Raw genomic sequence first — 21,351 nt, forward strand, 5'->3', positions numbered from 1 at the left:
AAAGTGAACATGTGCAATGAGCCAGGATCTCACACAGAGACATCATAACCACAGTGAAGAACTGTCAGTTAATTGGAAACAAGAAAGAAAAAGGCAGCTCATGTTTTTCCAGTTCTGCAAGATTTTTTTGTGGGGCGACTTCTGCATCTTCCTGGGAGTTCTAGGATCAATTCCTAGAACTGAAGGGTTGGTTGTTTTTATGTTTGGTCGTTGCCTTTCTCTCATCCACTCAACTTGTAGCTGTTTGGGGCATATGGACGCAATTCCCAAACAAATAGTTAAATTATTACTGAGTAGACTGCAGTACAGTTCCTTTGTCATCTTTTGAATTTGCTAGAGATCTGCAGTTTAATGCCTGCCAATTTGTCAGATACTTAAATGCACCTGCTCTGTCGTGTTCAAAACCCAGCTGAATACAAACAAAAAACTCCTAACTAATAACAAAATTTCAAGGTTGGTATCTAGTCTTCCATCAGGATTGCAAAAAGGCAAAGAGGCTCCAAACATCAAACTTACTCATGACCAAAGCAATATGCCAATGCATCTGTGGCAAGTCCAGCACTGTGGCAGCTGATCACAGAGGGCTCAGAAGCTGCTGTCACTCCTTGAGGAACGTCTAGGTGTGCCAACCTGTGAGGGATAGTGGGGCTGCACAGCTGAACCTGGGAGACAAGTATTAATTGAGAGTTATTAGTGGAAGGCTAGGAAGAAATCTGGATTGTTAAAGGTGTATGTTAGCCCCAATTCTTTACTACTTTTCCAGGTCAAATTGTGCCTTCAAGCAAAGCCTGAAGGTTTCTGGAGCTCGATGTAGAAAAGACATAAGAGATATATATATCTTTTATATATATTTGTGTATATATATATTTATTTTTAAGTAATTTAAACTCTGCTTCAGCTGAGCTCTATTTTACAGCACTGTGTTGACGCTATATGTGCTGGTAGCTGTGCCTGTGCTATCTGCAAACATGACTAGAGAGCACAGTGTTTGTCCGTGTGTGGACTGTTTGTAAAAGTGAGTGTCTCAAAGGATCAGCTGGACAAAATGTCAATACATTTTTTTTTCCCGTATATAGTAGTGCTGTCTGTCTGTTTCCTTTTTCCTTCCTCTCCTTCCTTCCCCTTTTAAACAGCATTGTAATATTCTTCTATCTGACCTACTCCTGTTTCTGGAATCAACCCATTTAGGTTTGTGCTTATTTAAGTATTCTAATGTTAATTCATTCATTCCCCTGCTGCTTCTGCCATTGTATCCTGATACCAGAGCATCCCAAAGGCATTTTTCCCCCAGTACTACACAGTTCTACTGGAAAAATTCTGCTTGGTTTACTGAAGCTGCAGCATAGGGACTAGTAGCTGAGGGAATGGCACTAACACACACGTGTTCTGTTCTTTTTTTTTTTTTTTTTTTTTTGGTTTTAATATTGGACCTAACAGTCGCTTTTGAATAGCAATGTGTCATCTGATAGGATGCTATAGGCTTGACCAGTAGTAAGCTGTGCCACAGCTGCTCTTATTTTGAATGCTAGAACCTATGTTAACAGTCATTTTGCTAAGTATTTTGGGGGAGCAACTGCAACTGCTTCTGTGTGTGTTTGTCCGTGTGTGGACTGTTTGTAAAAGTGAGTGTCTCAAAGGATCGGCTGGACAAAATGTCAAGCAATACTGGAGAACTACTGCTCTTCTGTAGTGCAGGGGGCTTTGGAAATATCTTCGTTGTTACACAGAGGTCAGGGATGCTACTGGCACATTAACTGTAGCAAGTGATACTGTCGGTGGTTGCTTGTGGGGAGGATGGAAACGGGATAGAAGATGGCTTAGCACCTACCATCCGCTGTTTGTATTAAAGTGACCTGCCCATGCAACATAACTTAATGCCCCCAGGAGCTCAAATGTTCTCCCTGTGTTGAAAATTCAAATTCCCTTAGCCTTGTGGAAGCGTGTTGGAATGTTCTTTGGGATGCGTCTTTGCCGTGGACTTGTTTCCTACAGAAATCCTCTGTATCCTACCAAGTGCAGCGAGCATTTCCTCTCTGTTGCTCCAAGTTGCTTTCCCTGTAAGAAATCTTAGTGCCCAACCTGGGCACTCCTGGAGTCGGGTGAAATCCCTCATGGATCAGGGACAGAGTATGAAGACAGAGAGTCCCCAAGGAGAGGACCTCATTTGGCAAGTATTTAATTTTCTCTCTCTCTCTCTCTCTCTCCATTAGCTTTGACTGGATCGTATGATGTGTTTAAACAGTGAGATAAGAGATGATATTTTTGTCGGTTCTGGGTGAACGTGAACTGCTGGCCTGCCTGCGCCCCAGGTGACACCCGGGCCAATGTGTAAACTGCGCGGGGAGAGCAGGACAGCTGCGCGCTCCATGTATGCGCACCTCGCCAGACTGGCGCCCATCCATGACCTGTTCCCTTCCCTCGAGCTGCTCCCTGAACCCTTCCTGCCCTGCGAGGCTCCCAGGAAGGCGACGCTGTGCATCCCACCCTCTCCGAGGCGCCAGCGGGGCGAGGCCGAGGCAGCTGGTAGGAGCCCTGTTGGGATGAGTACGGGCTGAGTTTGGGGTATTCCTGGGGGTGGGGTGCTGCAACAGGAGTCCAAATCCCCCAAACGCCCTTTAAAGGCTCTGAACGTGGCAGCGTTGTCGCGTCATCGTTGCGCCCTCACCCGTGTCCTGAGCATGGGCTGGTTTGGTGGAAAATGCCGCTGTCTGCATTACTTCCCCTCTGGAGTTACCCTGCCTGCCCGCTGGTCGCAGGGCTCAGCGAGATATTTCTTCCTTTTGTGGCCAGTCTTTCTTGCAAGGAGACCAGGTTGACCGCTGTCCTGCCACTGTCCGGCAGCTTCCAAGTGGTAACTGAGGCTGTCACCGCGTGAGGTTTGCACCGTCTGAAGCGGTGACGGCTGGGCTGCAAAGCGCCGCTGGCACTCTGCATCCACAGCGTGGCAGCTGCGGGGCTCGTTCGGGGTGCCTGGGGCCTCAGACGCTGCTTCAAGCTTTGGGAGACTGAACTGCTCGCTGGGAAAGGGCTACCTTCCCGATATCCCTGCTGTGAGAGGGTGGTCGGACCGGGGAACGGCGAGAGGCCTTTCCCAGCCACAAATGTCCCCTGATTTTAAGGTAGCTTTGCCCTTCCTGCGCAATGGTGGGGGCTATCGGTGCTTGAGCAGTGATCTCAGTCAGTAAGCAGACTGCAGATTTAGCAATACACTGAGAAAAATGTTGGTTGTAAGTGGACATAGTTACAGAATCACAGAATGGGTAAGGTTGGAAGGGACCTCTGGAGATCATCTAGTCCTCCCCCCCCCCCCCTCCCCCGCTTAGGCAGGGTCACCTAGAGCACGGTAGACAGGGTTGCATCCAGACAGGCCTTGAAGATCTCCAGAGAAGGAGACTCCACAACCTCTCTGGGCAACCTGCTCCAGTGCTTTGTCACTCTCACAGGGAAGAAATTCCCCCTCACGGTCAGGCGGAACTTCCTGTGCTTCAATTTCTGCCCATTGCTTCTTGTCCTGTCACAGGGGACAAGTGAAAAGAGTTTGTCCCCATCCCCTTGACACCCTCCCTTCAGGTACTTGTACACATTGATCAGATCCCCCCTCAGTCTTCTCTTCCCCAGGCTGAAGAGGCCCAGCTCTCGCAGCCGTTCCTCATAGAGGCAGATGCTCCAGCCCTCTGGTCATCTTCGTAGCCCTACGCTGGACTCTCTGCAGTAGCTCCATGTCTCTCTTGGACTGGGGAGCCCAGAACTGGACACAGTACTTGAGATGGGGCCTCCCCAGGGCTGAGTAGAGGGGCAGGATCACCTCCCTCGACCTGCTGGCAACACTCTTCCTAATGCACCCCAGGAGACCATTGGCTTTCTTGGCCATAAGGGCACATTGCTGGCTCATGGTCAACCTGTCATCCACCAGCACTCCCAGGTCCTTCTCTGCAGAGCTGCTCTCCAGAAGGTCAGCCCCTAGCTTGTACTGGTGCGTGGGGTTATTTCTCCCTAGGTGCAGGACTCTGCACTTGCCCGTGTTGAACCTCAGGAGGTTCCTCTCTGCCCAGCTCTCCAGCCTGTCCAGGTCTCTCTGAATGGCAGCACAGCCCTCAGGTGTATCAGCCACTCCTCCCAGCTTGGTATTAACAGCAAACTTGCTGAGGAGGCACTCTGTCCCCTCATCCAGGTCATTGATGAATAAGTTGAACAGGATGGGACCCAGTACTGAGCCCTGGGTGATGCCACTAGCCACAGGCCTCCAGCTAGACTCCACTGCCACTCCATGCCACTGATGACGATCCTCTGAGCTCTGCCTTTCAGCCACTTCTCAATCCACCTCACTGTCCACTTGTCTAACCCACACTTCCTGAGCTTATCTTGGAGGAGACAGTGTCAAAAGCCTTACTGAAGTCAAGATACACAACGTCCTCTGCTCTTCCCTCATCTACCCTGCCAGTCATTCCATGATAGAAGGCTATCAGATTGGTTAAGCAGGATTTTTCCCCTTGGTGAATCCATGCTGGCTACTCCTGATCACCTTCTTCTCCTCCATATGCCTGGAGATGACATCCAGAATGAGCTGTTCCATCACCTTTCCAGGGATGGTGGTGAAGCTGACAGGCCTATAGTTGCCTGGATCCTCCTTCTCGCCCTTCTTGAAGACTGGAGTGACACTGGCTTTCTTTCAGTCCTCAGGCACCTCTCCAGTTCTCCAGGACTTTTCAAAGATGATGGAGAGAGGCCTGGCAACAACATCTGCCAACTCCCTCAGTACCTGTGGGTGCATCCCATCAGGGCCCATGGATCTGTGGATGTCTAGCCTGCCCAGAAGATCTCTAATCCTATCCTCCTCAACCAAAGGAAAGTCCTCCTTTCTCCCTTACATCCAGGCTCTGGGATTCTTGAGGGCTGCCCTGAGCAGTGAGGACTGAAGCAAAGAAGGCATTCAGTAATTCTACCTTCTCTGTATCCCTTGCCACCAGGGCCCCTGCCCCATTCAGCAGCAGGCCCACATTTTCTCTAGTCCTTCTCTTGCTACTGATGTATTTGAAGAAGCCCTTCCTGATGTCCTTAACATCCCTTGCCAGATTAGGTGGGAAGAGGAGAGTTACACTGACATTGCTATACAAATGCCAATAAACCAATGCACTATCCCCTGCAGAAGGGGAACATCATCTTGTTCAACTTTTCCAGGCTCAGGAGTACATTACATCCTAGGATGCTTTTAAAAAGCAAAGTGTAGGAAACCAATCAGTTGCTTTGAATCAAAAGATTTGATTGCTAGTCAAGAACAGGCAAAACACCTGTGTTTTTTTTTTTTTTTTTTTTTTCCATCCCAGGGCTGGAGCTCCATACTTCAGTGAAGAGATTGTTCTGTTTCATTATAGCTGTGTTTTTCTGTACAAAAATGTTCTGACTTCCTGAGAGTAGGTGCATTGGGGATGTAAACTTGTGGCTAAGAAGTGATTTGAGTTAGTCAGCGTTCCTCAGTGCTCTGTAGTGTGCTCACGGTTAGCTCCCAGGGTGAAATCCTCTGGCTGCTTGAAGTAGTCCACGTGTCTGTGTGCATCAGCTCCCTTCCTTTTTAAAATAAAGTGATTAAGCATGCTTTGGAGAACTTGGATATAAGCACACAGAACTGAAGTACATGACGTACAAAAATGAGGTACAAAAGTTCACGTCTGCGTGGCACGATTATTGTGTGTGTGTGTGTGTTTTTTTCTCCTTGTTCCCTGAACTACGTGCCTGACCTATTAACTCCAGTGCTGAACAAACTTGTTAGGAACAGATTATATGATGTCAGAGAAAAATAAGATGTAAAGAAACTCTCAGAGAAAGACCTCTGTTTTACATGCAGAAAAATTAACTGCATGGAAAGTTTAGACAACACGTTAGTCACTAAAATCCAAATAACGAGCTCTTGTCCCTGATTTAATGTGTTTTTTTTTTTACAGATTTGCATAACCTCTTCATGACTTCCCTTAAAATACTTACTGTGTTGAGTTGCACAGTAGAAGTGCGCATTGTAAAAGTCTTAGGAGATGAATGTTTGATCATCGCACAACCATCAAGGTACAGCAAGACCTGAACAGGTAAATTGATGACTCTGGGGCACTTGTTACTGCCACGTGTAATCTCAAGTGTTTGGCAAATATGGGACAGCTTTGGCTACTATTGCCTCCAATATGTTTCCAATTCTGAACATTTTATTTAGCTGACACAAATACTAGTGTGATGTTCATTAGGAGGATGCCTTTTATGCATACAGATAGACAGCAACAAAGCTAATTTCAGGATCTGCTCTTGGTAATTTCTCTGTGGACACATCTGTACAATTTATCTGGGTTAGAAAGCATGTTAGCTGTGAACTTAGTTTATACTTTCTATATTTTGCAGAGATAACTTGTTAAGTTTGGTTAATGTTGGTTTCTTGAATAATAATTCACTTTAAAGTGCAACATGCCAATTCTTCCTGTCTAACAACAGATGAAATATTGTCTTAGTAGTTCAGCTTAAACATGCAATTCTAGAAACACAATTTTCCTTTTAAATCATGAATCATCAAGTTTCATGAGAAAAACAAGTGTATAGCTGATTGAAGAGTTCAAACTTCAGTGGAAGGAATTTTTTGGGTGTATTTTTTTCTGCCTTAGGTGCAAGTAAAGTAATTCAAAAGAGTAATCGATAACAATTTCATAGAAAAAAGCACTTTACAAAATACAAATTTACAAACTGTCAACAAATAGAGGTGTATAAAAAAACCCAAATTTTATTTATGATACAGTGAGAATGGAACATAATTACAAAAGCCAATAGACAACTGAAGCAGGAGAGAGGTGAATTGCAGAAAAAAAAAATCCTTTTTTCAAAAGTCTCTTCAATTACAGTTTTAAGTGTTCAGGTGTGTAACCAGACCATGTAAATAGGAAGAGAATGAACAGTTTGAAGTTTTTTTCTTTCTTTCTTTTTTCTTTTCTTTTTTTTTTTTTTTTTTTTAATTTCCTCTCTGGTAGCAGTGACAGACAACTTTCCTTCTTTCTATAGAAGGAAAGAGCAGTTTTTCTGGTCATCTAGCCTGCATGCAGTAGCATGGCTCTCTATAGGAAAAGATGGTGTCAAATAGCTACCTGCTTCCTTCCCTCCTACTTTTCCATGGATGGATGTACACTGGTCATCATACTGCCACATGTCCCTGGCCACCAGAACTATGTGCCTTCAGGACAGGCAGTTGGCAGGTCTGAAAGGTCTGGATTTGAAGATAATGTGGCACTGAGCAATATACCCTCCTGGAAAACATACCCTACATGCAATAACTGTTTCAGCAGCATATAATTAAAATCTGTTTGTGATGAGTGGCTTGGTTTCAAAGTGGAAAAGCTGCAATGCAAAAAATACTCAGTGTTGATGCTGTGTGCATAGCATGACACAGAATGAACATTCAAAACAGATTGGGAATGCAGGAGAGCATTTTAGTGATCTTTTGGCCTGGGATAGGTCTAAAAAATTCATCAGGCTTATAAAATAGTATGATTTTCATCATAAAGTCTAATCAAAAGAGGAAGAGCACTGCATTTAGTAGTTGCTATTTTGGGGGCATCTGTGGGCTTCTCTGCTATTGCCGATGCTAAGGAGATAAAGCGGGGTGAGGCTTGAAAAAACAGATACAGTAAAAAGATGATTGTTTTGGGTTTGTTGGAAATGCTCACACATAAAATACTGACATCAAAGTTAGGTTTTAATGCTGGACACAAGCCTTTAACAGAGTATACTTTCAGCATTTTGCAAGGGTTTAACATTTGTTTTGATCATTGCACATTAATTGTTTGAGTGAACTACAGCAGTTAGTGTTTACTGTTGTGACAAATACAGTTAATAGAATAGATACATATATTCTCTTAGAATAAATGCAGTGGTATCTGACCAAGGTAACCATTTATTATTGGAAATTTTTTGGTATTTCAAAGCTGAGAGTATTTGTATCAGTTGGCAAATGACATCACGTTAGACTAGCAAAAATATATATTGTATAGTAAGATAACACAGCACTACATGTGTGTGTTATACTTAATTTGTCTTGCACCTAGGGATGAGGTAATAAGTTAAAAAAGCACCAAATGACTTATTCAAATTATCTAAACATCATAGAAGGTGTCACTGTATAAGAACCATGCTATAAGCAGGTTCCTCATACTATGAAGGACTTCTATAGATTTTTCATACAGACTTGACATCTGCTGATATGACTTCGGATGAGTCCTGCCTTGAGCGTATCTGCTGAGGGCTTGCTTTGGAACGGCTGGTCAATCGTAGTGAGCCAGAAGCTGTATTTATTTGCAAAGTAGTGACAAGTTCCACGTGCGCCATTGCATTCAATGAAAGGAGTAGCTCTGAAATCTTCCAGGCAGCTCCCAGGAGAAACCAACGACTGTCCTCCACCTTCATCACCAGCTGCAGTGTGCTAAAAGAGACAAGGAGGGTAGTGTTCAGAATATAACCTCAGGCAATGCTGTCAAAAACTTGCACATGGGGAAAGGGGAAAAAAAAGAAAACAGAGCAGAATTACTCCAAAAGCTTAGAAGCAGAGAGCAGGCTAATCTTACACATAGGTAAACCTAAAGGGTTTGGCTATACTTTATCTATACAAAGGAACTATTTCATATGGTAATGTCACTTTAAACTCTTCTGACAAACATCTTAAGATTGTCACTGTTGAAAGTCATTGGAATTGAAGACTAATTTAGGTTAGAAGGGCCCTCTGGAGGTCATTTCAGCCAATCTCCTGCTCAGAGCAGAGTCAGCTTCGAAGTTGCACTACGTTGCTCCAGGGCACTGTCAAGTTGTGAATAGCTCTGAGGATGCTCTGAGTAACTTGTTCCTGCCTTTGATTACGCTCACTGAGAAGAATTTTTTTCCCCATATACTTAACTGGAATTTTCCTTATCATAGTGTCTTTGATACTCTGCATCACATATGAAGAGCACAGTGGGGAAAAATAGTCTTTATTCCTATAAATAATCCCCTCTACGGCACATTCATTAACAGCAAATTAAACCAAAGTTATTCTTCTTTAAACCACTCAACTGTTACCTTTAACATGCACTGTATTAATGAACAGAATGTTACTTACTTTTGTTTTGTCAAAGGCACCTCTGAAAAAACAGGCATTTCTTGTCGCCCTTTGAGAACCATGTAGCTGCGTTTTTAAATGATGCCATTCAATTTTGTTAAAAACTGAAGGAATATTGGGATAATATTGGAAAATTGGGATATACATAAAGCAGCCTGAGAATAAAGTTGATCAAGAGTTTTGCAGATGTAAGGACAAATCTATTGGGCACATTCAATATGTTTTTCTGCCTTTCTTTTAATAAACACCGTATTACATGTATGAACAAAGGTGTACACCTTAATTACTTGGCTTATGCTGCACAGGGCCCACTGTTCTCATATAAATAACAGAAGTGGCCACCTTTTAATAGCATAATGGACTCTGATCGTTGACTGGTGTTACATGCTGCTGATGTCTAGGTGTTTTTCTTTATTTGTTTTTGCCTTTTTTAGCCCTGTGAGGAGTTTCAGCTGCCTTTCAAATTCTCAAGATGATGCTAAACTGAAAGGCTGTCATGCTAAGCTGTGAAGTTCAAGGGCTAACCTATTCTTTTATCCCTCTGGAAGAACAAAGCTTGATGCCTTTGCAGTGGGAGCTGGAGAGCTCCCATGCTGTTTGAGCACTGTTTTGTGAGCAGGCCTGCTTGACAACAAACTTGGCATTTCTATGCTCAGTGTACAATCTCCCACTGTAATTTCTGTAATATCTATTCTTTCATTGGCCAGGGCCTTTATTCTTCTGCAAGGCTTATACCACTCTACCTTTTAGGCCACTTTATGATGGAGTGCCCTTCCTACACAAAATGTTTTTGACTTAGCAGGGCTGCTTGGGCAAGGGCCCATGACTACTCCCTTCATGACTGGGCCTTACCCAGGGGAAGGAGGTGACAAATTTCAGCTAAGGAAGCAAAACAGTATGTACTCTGAGATAACCATGAATGGGTGTACTTTTCCTTCAGAGGTTGCACAAGAAGCAAAAACTTCACAAAGTGCGTATACCAAACACTCCATTTGCTTTGAAGACTAGCTGGGAAAAATGTGAAAACTTATCTTCTGAAACTCTTCCCCATGTATGTTCCTTGGTATTGGCAGACTATCCTAGCAAACAATTCTTGCCAAGGTGACAACTTTGCCCTTAACAATGCTTGCTATTTACACAGGGCTTTACAAATGTTTAGTTACTCCTCAAGCATTCCAAGGATTAGTTATGAGATTGGTATCAGATGTGTTTTACAGAAGCAAAAGAAAGGTCAAGTGTAGGGCTGGTCAAAAATTTTATCTACTTTTTCTCAAAACTTCTTTTCTGTTAACTAAATGAAAAATACCAGCTTGCTTTTTACTTCTATTTCTGAAAATTTAAGGCTTTTGCCAAATAAATGATTCATAGGAAAGGCTGACTGAAGTTTTTCTGTGATGTTTTCTGCCAGAGAAATCTTTTTTCTTTCCTCTAACTTTGATTACTTGGGCATTCAGTCCAGTGTTTATTGAGTTTCTAAGACAGGCATGCTGTTAGGGTTTGACTCTAGTCTACAGCAAGCCAGATAAGTAAACACGTGTCAGATCATTCCTGTGAACATATTCTAAAGGCTGTTTACTGTGTTACCTCTTCTGGGTGCTTACGCCATCCCTCTGTACAGTCTAGCACAGGTAACAGATCTGAGTTTAAGTGAGCAAGATAGGCAGGTGAGGGCCCTTGATTAGGTCTCCTACTGCACATCTACTTCTAAGCTTTCCCATTAGACTCCATTTCCTAGTTAAAAAAAATCACAGATTTAAGAGATCCTATGAGCAATAGGAGATATACAGCTCCTGTTGCCATTAGAGATGCAACACTGTTAGTTTTAAAATCAACAAAGAAACTCTCTCTCTCTTTCTAGACTAGCTGAAACATTTTAACAGCTAAATTCTCTAAATCAGGGATTTTGAGTTACCAAAAGGAGTGGAAATTTTTGTTTTGTTTTGTTTTGTTTTCCAGGTCAGTTTCTTAGTCAGTAACTCCCACTTTTCCTCTAGATGTGAAAATGCTTTGTAGGCTAATGTTGCACCTCAGTGCATTTTTATTTGCTTATCCACAGCTGTCCCTCTGTTCTGCTCTCAGACATAACTCTGTCTACAAAGTAAGGACTCCACATGCTATTCTGACAAAGACGCAATTTCCTCTGCAATTCACAAAATTTTGTTTCTGATCTGCTTCCTAGAAACTAGCTTTGTAATCCTGCTTCCTCAGGACAATGCGTGATTTTGATGTTACGAGACCTAAAACACAACAATTTTATGAGCATCTAAGGCTCAAATTTAAAACTCAGTGCCACACAAAGCATCACATGGGAGAACAAATACCATAAGGAAGGAATATCCAATCCACAAACTGCGCCAGCCTTCAGGGCAATGAGGTATTGAAGCTTCTTGGCTATGGACAGCAATGGCCACAGCTGGCGCCTCGCAAACGGAGCAGCGACTGATATATGGTTTAATTTCTTCTTCTGCCACAGGCATCATTGGAAGAGGTGCTGTAGTTGAGAGCCAGTAGGATTTATCATTTCGATTTGCATAATAACAAATATCTCCAGGGTTACAGTAGAGGAAAGGCATAGTACTAAAACGAGCCAAACATGAGCCGGCCAGCCCTGTTTAAAGCAAAAAAAAAAAATTATGGCTATCAATTCTCACAGAAGACGATGCACGTTTCTAGTTTCCTGCACCTTCATAAGTATATGTTAATAAAACCCTCCATGCCGTAATGTTTCCCTGGCTTTACAGTCCCCTTCAAACTGCCCTAATCACTTGCTAGATCTCTCCCAGTGCATAAACGGTTTTTATCTTATTTTGGTGCTTCCTAAGCCTATTTGCCACAGTCCCAATTTTCTCTCTCTCTTTTTTTTTTCTTTTCTTTTTCCCCAGTCAGAGGATATGGAATGGAGATGTCTGCTGATGCCAGTAATTCGTAGGGAAACGTAGACGCACCTAGGTCCTGGTTGTGTGCTTTTTCTTGTCCTTCGAAGTACAGTAGGCTGTATCCGCTCCAGAGTTTGTTCATACCAATCGGACACATCGGCTCTTGCTCGGACTGGCTGTGCTTCACCAGCAGGTAGCCAATGCTAACACTGCGACCCGGCATGCCCGGCAGCCCAGGGCTACCGGGGCGGCCTGGCTGACCTTAGAGGAGGGGAAAAAACAATGCAACTTACTTCAAGATCCCACAAATTCCCTGATACTAGTTGATGTTTCAGCTAAGCTGCCTATAAGCAAAGCTCAATTGTGAGACACCGTCTTCTCATGGCAAATTATTATTAAAACAGCTGCAGTTGTAGGATTAAAGCAATTGATTATGAAGTTGATGGGTGCTGGATCAGGCTCTCTGGTTTCTAAATGACGTACTTCATTATCAGAGACAGGGAAAGTCACATATAAGGTTCTGATGAATTTCAGCATCTGTCATACAAATCAAATGAACACATTTTTCCTTAAAAACATTTTACTCATTCAAGATTAACCAATGTTTTTTGAGTTTCTTGCATTTGCCTTCACAGAGCTAAAACTATGTCCTGAAAACACCTTTTTTTGTCTGTGTGCTTTAGCTAGTTAAAATGGTAATGTTTCTGGTTTTCAACTGAATAAGCACACAAGTATTTCTTTTATAAATATGTTCCCTTAAACGCTACCTATCACCTATCCGAACATTTATTTACATGCTGCTAGTAAAACTCCAGGCTGAAGCAAATAGAGACAATACAAACATATACTCAGATCAGAACAAATTTACTCATACGAATGCACCAAGCTCTACATCTAACAAAAATTATTCTGAAAACTTTGGTTTAAGCTACCTCCCTAAAACGTTAGTCAGTGGTACCTTGTGAAGGAACTGTGAAGACACAAACTTTCTCTCTTCCTGCCCTCGGAGATACAGAAGTAGCTACAGAACAATTTAGGATAGTGAAATGGGAAAAGCAGAAGCACAGTATGACTTACCTTCAAATCCCACCGGGCCCTGAAACCCTGTTGCTCCTTGTTCCCCTCTGAAGCCGGGAGGAGCTGGAATGCCATCCCTGCCCTGGGGTCCTGGGTCCCCTGGTGCGCCTCTGAAACCTTGCACCAACAAGGGTAATGAGCATAGTCACTGCAGTGATAGACACATGGTACCCACTTTAAACTGCTCTATTTGCACATGTTCAGCCCTATCTGCCAGGTTTACTGATTTACACTAAATCAAGATCCTATGCTCTTGCTCAGGCAAACAGCACTGACTTCACTGGAAAAGGCTGTGGTGATCAAGACTAAGTGAGTCCGACAACTCTGACCTTTCACTCTTGCTAGCACCACACATTCCTGATGGAGTGAGTAGGCCAGGTGTATTGCGTCAGGTTTGCACATCACTAACCGTGTTACCTTCCCTGGGTCAAAGCATGCTCTCATGGATGCACCCATTGCCATCAGAGACTTTCCGTCTGGGTTTAAATGAGATCCTTGTCTGATGTTGTTTGGGTTATGTGAGCGTTGCCAAAGTTTTCTCCTGTCTTGGTAACGGCTTGAATGCTAGGACAAGGAGGAGGAAAGCTAACCGCCTAACTTTGAAAGACCCAAATTTGCCTTTCCTTTCTGATTCACAGAACTTAGCACTGGAGAGAGCCAAAGCAGTGCTCTGACAGCCTCACTGTTCTAGGGGAACCGAGCTTTCCTCTGATGTGTGACTCCTACCTGGATCGCCTGCTGGGCCCTGAGGTCCCATGTCTCCTGGGCCTCCTTGGGGTCCTATATTTCCACGGGGTCCTGGTGAACCTTGCTCAGCAACCAATCTCGGAGGAAGCGGGGGCAGCCCAGGAGAGCCTGGAGGCCCCTGAAAGCCTGTAATAGGAGGCAAGAGGAGACAGTTTGACAAAAAAGCCCTGTATTTCCTTAGTGTGCTTTCATCCACAGACTTCTTGTTGCTTGGCTGCAAATTTGAGAAAGGGATCATTGTAATTCACCATGTTGGGTATAGCAGCTGTACTGTACTGGAGAAATATGTGTGAAGATGGAGAGTGTCTTCTCTTGGATAGCATGAAGATAAGCAAAAGGAATAAAAAAATGCTACTGCTTCCTTAGTTATGACATAGGAAGCTGTGACATTCCCCCAAAGGAGCCAACAGCACTTGGAGGTGCAGCATCACCTTTTGGTGAGCTTCTGCAGACATAGGTACACGACAGTTTGTATAGATGGAAAGAGGTATTTTTTAATATTTCTAAATATCCAGTAGGCCTAGTCTGGAGGTTTAGTGCAGGTGTTAGTTTAAATCAAAAATGTTCCCACCTTTTTTCTCCTCCAAAAATGGCTCTGAATTTAAAGTTGGCACCTCACACAAAATAAATTTCATTGAGGCAAACAGTAAGCTACCCATGTTAAATTCAGGTGCCTGTCCACTGCAACTTGCCAGGGCCCACACAGAATCATGTAGGTCAGAAGCGGCTCCAGAGGACATCTAGCCCAACCTCCCGCTCAAAGCAGGGCCAGTCACGTCAGCTGTGTGTGGCTGTAAAACTAGTAGTTTAGAAAGAGCCAAGCATCTGAATGTCTTTACTTACCAGTTACTCCTCTATCCCCCTTGGGTCCGATGGGTCCCAAATCACCTGGGAATCCTACTGTGCCCATAAAGCCGATGACACCTTGTTCACCCTTACGACCTTTAATGTAAAACGACATATGACATTATTGCATTTCAGTGCAGATCATGTGAATTCAAGAATAGTGCTACTAAATCTGTGGTAGCACCAAATAGCCCCAAGTTGACCAGACTTGCCTACCCTTACCTTTTGGTCCTGGATACCCTGGAGTCCCTGGTCTTCCTGTTGGTCCGGGATCACCTCTAATACCTTTTGGGCCAATTTGTCCACTGACACCTGGTTGTCCACTTTCTCCTTTGCTTCCTGGTGGAGATGGTATCCCAGGCTGCCCCTGCAGTCCTGGATAGCCTATTTAAAACACATTGGGGTTGTAATCTGATTATACTGCCTTAAGACACGGACATAGGAAGAACTAAGAGTGCTTTCTAATTGTACCCTGTCAGGTTTTATTTCCTTAATTTAAGTAGAAAGCTGATGCTTAGTGCCCCAATAGACTCATTCAGCACTCCTCCTACTACTGCTATTAGCCTGGCATGCCCTTCTGCTGAAATGGCAGAGGAATTAGAGCTAAATCCTATAAAGCATGGTGCCATCTAAAGCCAGACTCCAGCAAAACTGAGGTGCCCACCGAGGTATAGCCTTTGATGAGCTCCCCTTCCCCAGCAAATGCCCCATTTCACTAAGTGCCTCCCTGCAGGGTCCTAAATTCTCCAAGTAACTGTAGGGAAACCAGCAGGTACCAGAGGTACCTGACTCAGTGCCTGGTGGTACTTCACTAGTGCTTCAGCTGAACATCTGGATACAAATAATTACCTCATTCTGTCTTGAAAATTCTGATGACAGCATTCCGCCCCCCCCCCCCCCAAATTACCTATTAACTGAAGCTAAACCTGGCAAGTTTTTGTTCAGTTATCTCTTCTGCCTGATGCGAGATACAGATTTGAGCCTTGGTTCCTAGGAGAGAGGGATTTACTAACCAAGGTTTGGAGTATGGTACCTGTTGCTCTGCCTGTTAAAACCGGATCATACATGGATAGAACAAGAGATGCAGTGGACCATATAAGAGAGCACCACGTTCATCTCAGCATTTCAGCTGGGAGATAGCATTCTGGTGCTTACTCTCCTGATTGCTTTTTTTTTTTTTTTTTTTAAAAAAAATAAAACAATGACAGTCTAAGGGGTAGGAAGCAGTATCCAAAGTTAGGCTAACTAACATTCTCTTTGCATTTGAAAACCTAGATAGATACTTTCTTGGTTTCACAGCTAGTTTAACCCTTTCAGTTTTTGCTGAGTTTACATTAAAACTTCCATATGTCATATAAAGGTGACACTGGGACACCAGTAATTTCTGCTACAAGTGCTTCTCTGTGGCACTAAAATTTGAAATAATTGTGCAGTCCAACAAACAACAGGTATTATCAGCTTTCAAATATACAGAGCCACAGACTGGTTGTCTCGTATATATGAGAGAAGTAGGCTCATGCGTGGACTTTTAGAAAGAAGAAGAGATAATGCTTTCCCACATTAGTTTGCCTAACAATTTCATGTAGGAAAAACTGGTGAATGATTAAGATAACATTCCTACTCTTGCAAGTGTGCAAGAGATTCTAAAGGATTAAGTTAGCATAATGCTTCTAAAAGTTGTTAGAGAAAATTGGATCATTAAATCCACTATTTGAATGAAAATCAAACACTTCCAAGACAACCCAGAGTAACTTCCTTTTGCACTGGATAATTTTATTGCTATTTTATATACCATGAGTTTTCCCTAAAGCTTATTCATGGAGTATGGAGACATACTTTCATATTGCCTTTAGTATGAGTGCCTTACTGAATCAAGATGAAAATCACAGTGACTGCTTTGCCTTACTCTGTACTTAACCTTCTATTGTTGTCTGAGGGATGCAGGGCATGAATTACCTGGCACTCCGTCTAGACCTGGAGAACCTTTATCACCAGGATATCCTGATATATTTGAAATCCCGGGAAGCCCTGGAAATCCATCCTGCCCTGGAATGCCAAGAGGTCCTTGGATTCCTGAAAGGAAGAGAATAAATGAAAGAATAAATACCGAAAGAATAAATAATCAGCACTGCAGGGATAATCCACAACTGCAATTACACAGACTTAACTTATACCAAGTATGAAGAGTAGGATTTTCAAAATAAAAAGCACTTGCAGCTCCTACTGATTTTTGTTTTATTTTTTCAGACTACGTTGTGCTTTATTTATTTTTTTAAAAAAAACAAAAAATTAGGTCTGCTTCAAAGCTCTATGGATAGCGAATTACCTCTTACTGCGGTAATAATCTTGTGCCTCCAGGTAAAATATTTTTCAAGGTAAAAAATATTCTCAAAATATCCTAGCTGAAGCAGAAGACAAAGCAGCTTTGTACTTCTGTGTCCCATGGCGTCAGAAATCACAAGCCCTTGGTATTTTTTTTGGTTCAACTAAAAGAAAATAACCTGAATCCATGGAAATTCTCCCCAGATGAAAATTGTTAATCAGCCCACCAATGACAAATTATCCTTTTGAATGGAAGAGTGATGCAAGTTGTCAGGAAACCTCAAAACCTCTTTCAGCTAGTCAATATTTTAATAAAAATTTATAAATATTTAATCCTGACAAACAAATATGAGTGAAATAACCTAAATAGCTGCTTCTTCCAGGACTTGGCAGTAAATTTTGAGTGGTGTTTGAGAAGACCCAGCGTGCTAGTAATAACAAAGCATAATACAAATAAACCACTGAAGAAAGCAGGCAGAGACAGTACGGTTTCATGCATATGCCAGTCCTTATTCCTTTCAGAGCAAAGCATTGGAAAATTTTGTTAAAAATATTGCAGTCACTTGGTTCATCCATAGTGTCAGCCTGGTGACTCCCTGATTGGAGAAGAACAGCCAGCAGTGGACCTCGGTGGGATAATCGCTGCTGCAGCAAGCGGGGCTGAGCAGGAAAGCCGTGTGGTTACGCAGCACGGGAGGGCACAGCACGAGCAAAGGGCTGTGCGTGAGGACAGTGCTCGGTGGGGATCAGGGCTACAATCACGCAGTGAGGGGCAGAGATGCTTTCCGAAGAGAGAGAAACATGGAAGGATTTGCAACAAAAAGGGGGGGGAATCCCATAATCATTGATTAGCTGGAGTCTCTTTATACATCTAAAGTAGCATGGGAGCGGGTGGCCAGGGGCAGCCTCTGGCCTTGCAGGGTGCTGAGCTTGGTGGGCGCTACAAGGAGCCGCTGCTCTGGGGGAACCACAGCTTTGCACGAAGCGGGTGTTTAGCAGCACACATCTCCCCTTCTGAGCAAGAGTTGGCTGCGTCCTGGCAGTAAGTCCAAATAATGACCTTCCCCACATCGGGCACCGCTCCGGCAGCTGTCCAAAACAGCTGTCTGTACTATACTGCGCTTCATGAGACTTTGCGCACCCACAGCTGAAGTGAGAAGTCAGTAAGTCCCATTCTCCAGAGTACAAACCTGGAATGCCTCTGTCTCCCTTTTGGCCTGGAGGTCCTGGGGGGCCTTCGACTCTGCTTGGTTCTCCTGCTTCCCCTTTGTCACCAATGACACCTGGGAAACCTGCGGTGCCGTAGTCATCCAGACCTGTTGTGGAGAATTAAGCAAAACGCTGAATTGTTTCTGGGTGCGATAATATCTCAACATGCTAATGCACATGTACACAGCATGCTGTTTACTAAATACAGAAGGCTGTAATGGAAAAGAATTAATGGTCTTAATACTTTCACTTTACAAGGGCAAAGGAATTATGACTTGAAGTTGTGGTCTAAATCATCCGTGTTGCAGCACGTAAAATATATGTAATTGTTTGTCAGATCCTACAATAACGAGGCAAATTCCACCAGGGCCTGACACGCACACTGGGCTTTGCACTGACACAGTTAAGAAAGCCACGTTGCACAGCTCTCACGCATCAAACTTGCAGTGTAACAGCCAACACGATAAAGTGCCTGTACATAGGCTGAATAAAACTCTCACTTACCTGGTGATCCTGGTAAGCCCTTAGTACCTGGTAAACCATGTAATCCACTGATTCCTCTTATGCCAGGTAAACCTGTTTAAACATTACACCCAAGATTACCTTAAGAGTTTCTATAGGTCTGTACATACTCTTTGGCCAAAACATTGAAGTGCTTGATTAAATATGATTCTGTGTCAAAACCCTTTATATTACATGCAAATGAATTCATTACAATAAGCTTATTAAGCAAATACACTCACTCCATATTTTTTGATTGGCAAATTTTAGTATTATCTAATAAATTAATAATGAGATTTTTTTAAAAAAAACCTCTGATCTGTCTGGTATCAATCCATTAGTTCTATTCTTGCTACCACAATTTTGTTAGTATCAAAATTTTCCAAAATCCTCAAAACCAAGAGAATTATGGCATTATTATACACATAAATCACAGCATAACTGCACAGGTCCTCATTAATGCACCTGAACTTCACAAGGAGTGAACGCTTATTACAGGGAGCTATGCCACTCTGAATTGCAAAAGGTCCCCTTTCTTCTTCTTCACCCCAGAGGAACCATAACAGACCCTCACAGGGAAATGACCGAGCAGCTAGAGAGGTACGTGTATATACCTGCTTGTCCGGGTAAGCCAGGCCAGCCAGGAGCTCCCTTTACACCTTGGAAGCCAGGAGTCCCGGGGCTTCCTTGCTGCCCTGGTGGGCCAACCAGTCCAGGCAAACCTATACAATTATAAAGCATTGCTCATGAGTGTCCCTAAAACATGAGAGTCTAAAATGCTGACTTGTGCTATCATTATTTTTGCAAGTAGTGAAATGAAGGCTTTTTCCCTAAAGTTGTTCTATAAAATGACGCCACTCATCCAAATGCAACAAAACTACGAAAAGAAAAGGTAGGAGGGACAAGGTACATGAAAACAATTAATTACTGACAACTTGAGAAATAGGATGGGCTTATCTTATTAAAGCAATAATTTTACTACCATTAGCACTTACAGAAGTAATTTCATTTGTGTGAACCTCAGTTTCCCCTTCTGCCCCATCTATTTAGTCTTTCAGAATGGAAGGCTGATATGACTAGGACTGCTCTCCAGGAGGTACCTAGCAAAACCGCTTCAATCTCAGCTGGAGTTTCTAAGCCCTATATGACAAACAGCTGGTCTGAAAGAGCATTTTCATGATCTTCCTACAACAAGACATGTTTTTAAGCCACAAGCTCATGCTCCAGAGCAGAACCTGGCTTCCATTTCCCTATATTCTTGTACAGTCAGCCAATTAAACTGGTTCAAGGACTTTACAACTGGGGCCTGTGGGATATTTTACTTCATTTATGTTAGAAAACAGCATTGAAATGCCTGCTTCCTGTAGTAATGAGATAGCATTAGAATACCTGAGCCTGCCAGCGATACAACACTTTGACTAGACATATGATCACTAAAAAAAGGAAAAAAAGGCATGATCAAAGTTCATCTTTCAAAATTTCCTGCTAGTAAGTTCTCTTGAGGGTTCCACATCTTTTTTGTTGCTCTTTACTAATTCACAGAATGATCGATATTTTAAAAACGTAATGACTTTCTTTGGAGGGAAGATAGTTTTTTCTTTCTCTTCTTAACCACTTTTATTCTCAGGAGTGTTAAAAGGAATAATATTTTACCTTCCTGTCCCAGAGAGCCAGGGATACCCTGGAGGCCCTTGAGGCCATCAATTCCAGCGAAACCAGGATCGCCTCCTTCACCTTTTTGTCCTGCGCTGCCTCTTAAGCCTGCAACAACATAAAAATCATACATCCCCTCAGTTACATCTATATGACTCTAATCTAACAAGCATAACATCAGTTGTCTACTGAATGGGTCCTGGTCTTGCTGCACAAAGACGTTCTTTCTAGTCAGTACACTTGTATAGCCTGGGAGAACAAATAATTTTCCACAGCATCTTAACCAATCTATCATTAAATTTGTTTTTAAAAGTACTCCCCACATTACATGGAAAATGGCAGTGTTATTAAAGTATGCTGGTTGTGCAGTGAGAGCTCCAATTTTATTACACCACCTAACCAATCCAATCAAAAAACAACCTGTCTCGGCCATCCTATCTTACATAATTATGGTCTGATATTGCTCCTTTTGTCACCAATGGCAAAACGTTATATGAAAATGTTTTACTAGAACTGCATGTGATTGATGTTTACTGCCACACCTGCCCTTTCAGTTTAAGAGGTAAACATAGCACATATTCATTTCAAAAAGGAAAAGATATATCTCTTCAGGAGCCGTTACAAGAACATAGCTTCTGCAGCCATCAAAAGCATGTGCTAAGCTCTCTGTCTTTGCCTCCGTTGACTTTTATACATGCAAATAGAATGCCCATAGTAACTGTGAATTAATACCTGTTAAGCCTGGCAAACCAGCTTCCCCTTTAAGTCCTGGCATTCCTGGTAAGTTTACAGTTTCTCCTGGCTCACCTATTTCAAGCAAAAATTAACAAATGAGTAGTAAAGCTTTGATTCAGATAAATAATTCCTGTTATTTTGAAAAAGTTTTAGTTTTCAAGGCAATATTTACCAATCATTATCTTTCTAGAAAAACGTAATAAAATCAATAAAAGAGGGAGAAGTTAAAGAATGGAAAACATAAGGTCTAGAACAGACTCTTCTCCCACCCTA

General features: G+C 42.8%; 1 protein-coding gene across 2 annotated transcripts in view; it reads right to left on the reverse strand.

Annotated features, from left to right (window-relative positions):
- Window positions 1-7,699: 7,699 nt before the first annotated feature.
- The window catches only part of COL4A2 (collagen type IV alpha 2 chain), a 140,798-nt gene continuing 127,146 nt past the window's right edge, over window positions 7,700-21,351 (reverse strand). For both annotated transcript variants that reach the window (XM_062601703.1, XM_062601702.1), the window contains exons 36-48: window positions 21,076-21,150; window positions 20,344-20,451; window positions 19,305-19,412; window positions 18,694-18,765; window positions 18,171-18,296; window positions 16,615-16,731; window positions 14,881-15,042; window positions 14,656-14,754; window positions 13,792-13,938; window positions 13,066-13,182; window positions 12,058-12,249; window positions 11,434-11,720; window positions 7,700-8,443 (exon numbers count right to left, since the gene is read on the reverse strand). In XM_062601703.1, coding sequence (XP_062457687.1) covers window positions 8,189-8,443; window positions 11,434-11,720; window positions 12,058-12,249; window positions 13,066-13,182; window positions 13,792-13,938; window positions 14,656-14,754; window positions 14,881-15,042; window positions 16,615-16,731; window positions 18,171-18,296; window positions 18,694-18,765; window positions 19,305-19,412; window positions 20,344-20,451; window positions 21,076-21,150 — 1,865 coding nt within the window. In that variant the 3' untranslated portion in view covers window positions 7,700-8,188. The remainder of the gene's footprint in view (window positions 8,444-11,433; window positions 11,721-12,057; window positions 12,250-13,065; window positions 13,183-13,791; window positions 13,939-14,655; window positions 14,755-14,880; window positions 15,043-16,614; window positions 16,732-18,170; window positions 18,297-18,693; window positions 18,766-19,304; window positions 19,413-20,343; window positions 20,452-21,075; window positions 21,151-21,351) is intronic.

Source organism: Rhea pennata, chromosome 1, assembly GCF_028389875.1.
Source record: "Rhea pennata isolate bPtePen1 chromosome 1, bPtePen1.pri, whole genome shotgun sequence".
Lineage (NCBI taxonomy): Eukaryota > Metazoa > Chordata > Aves > Rheiformes > Rheidae > Rhea > Rhea pennata.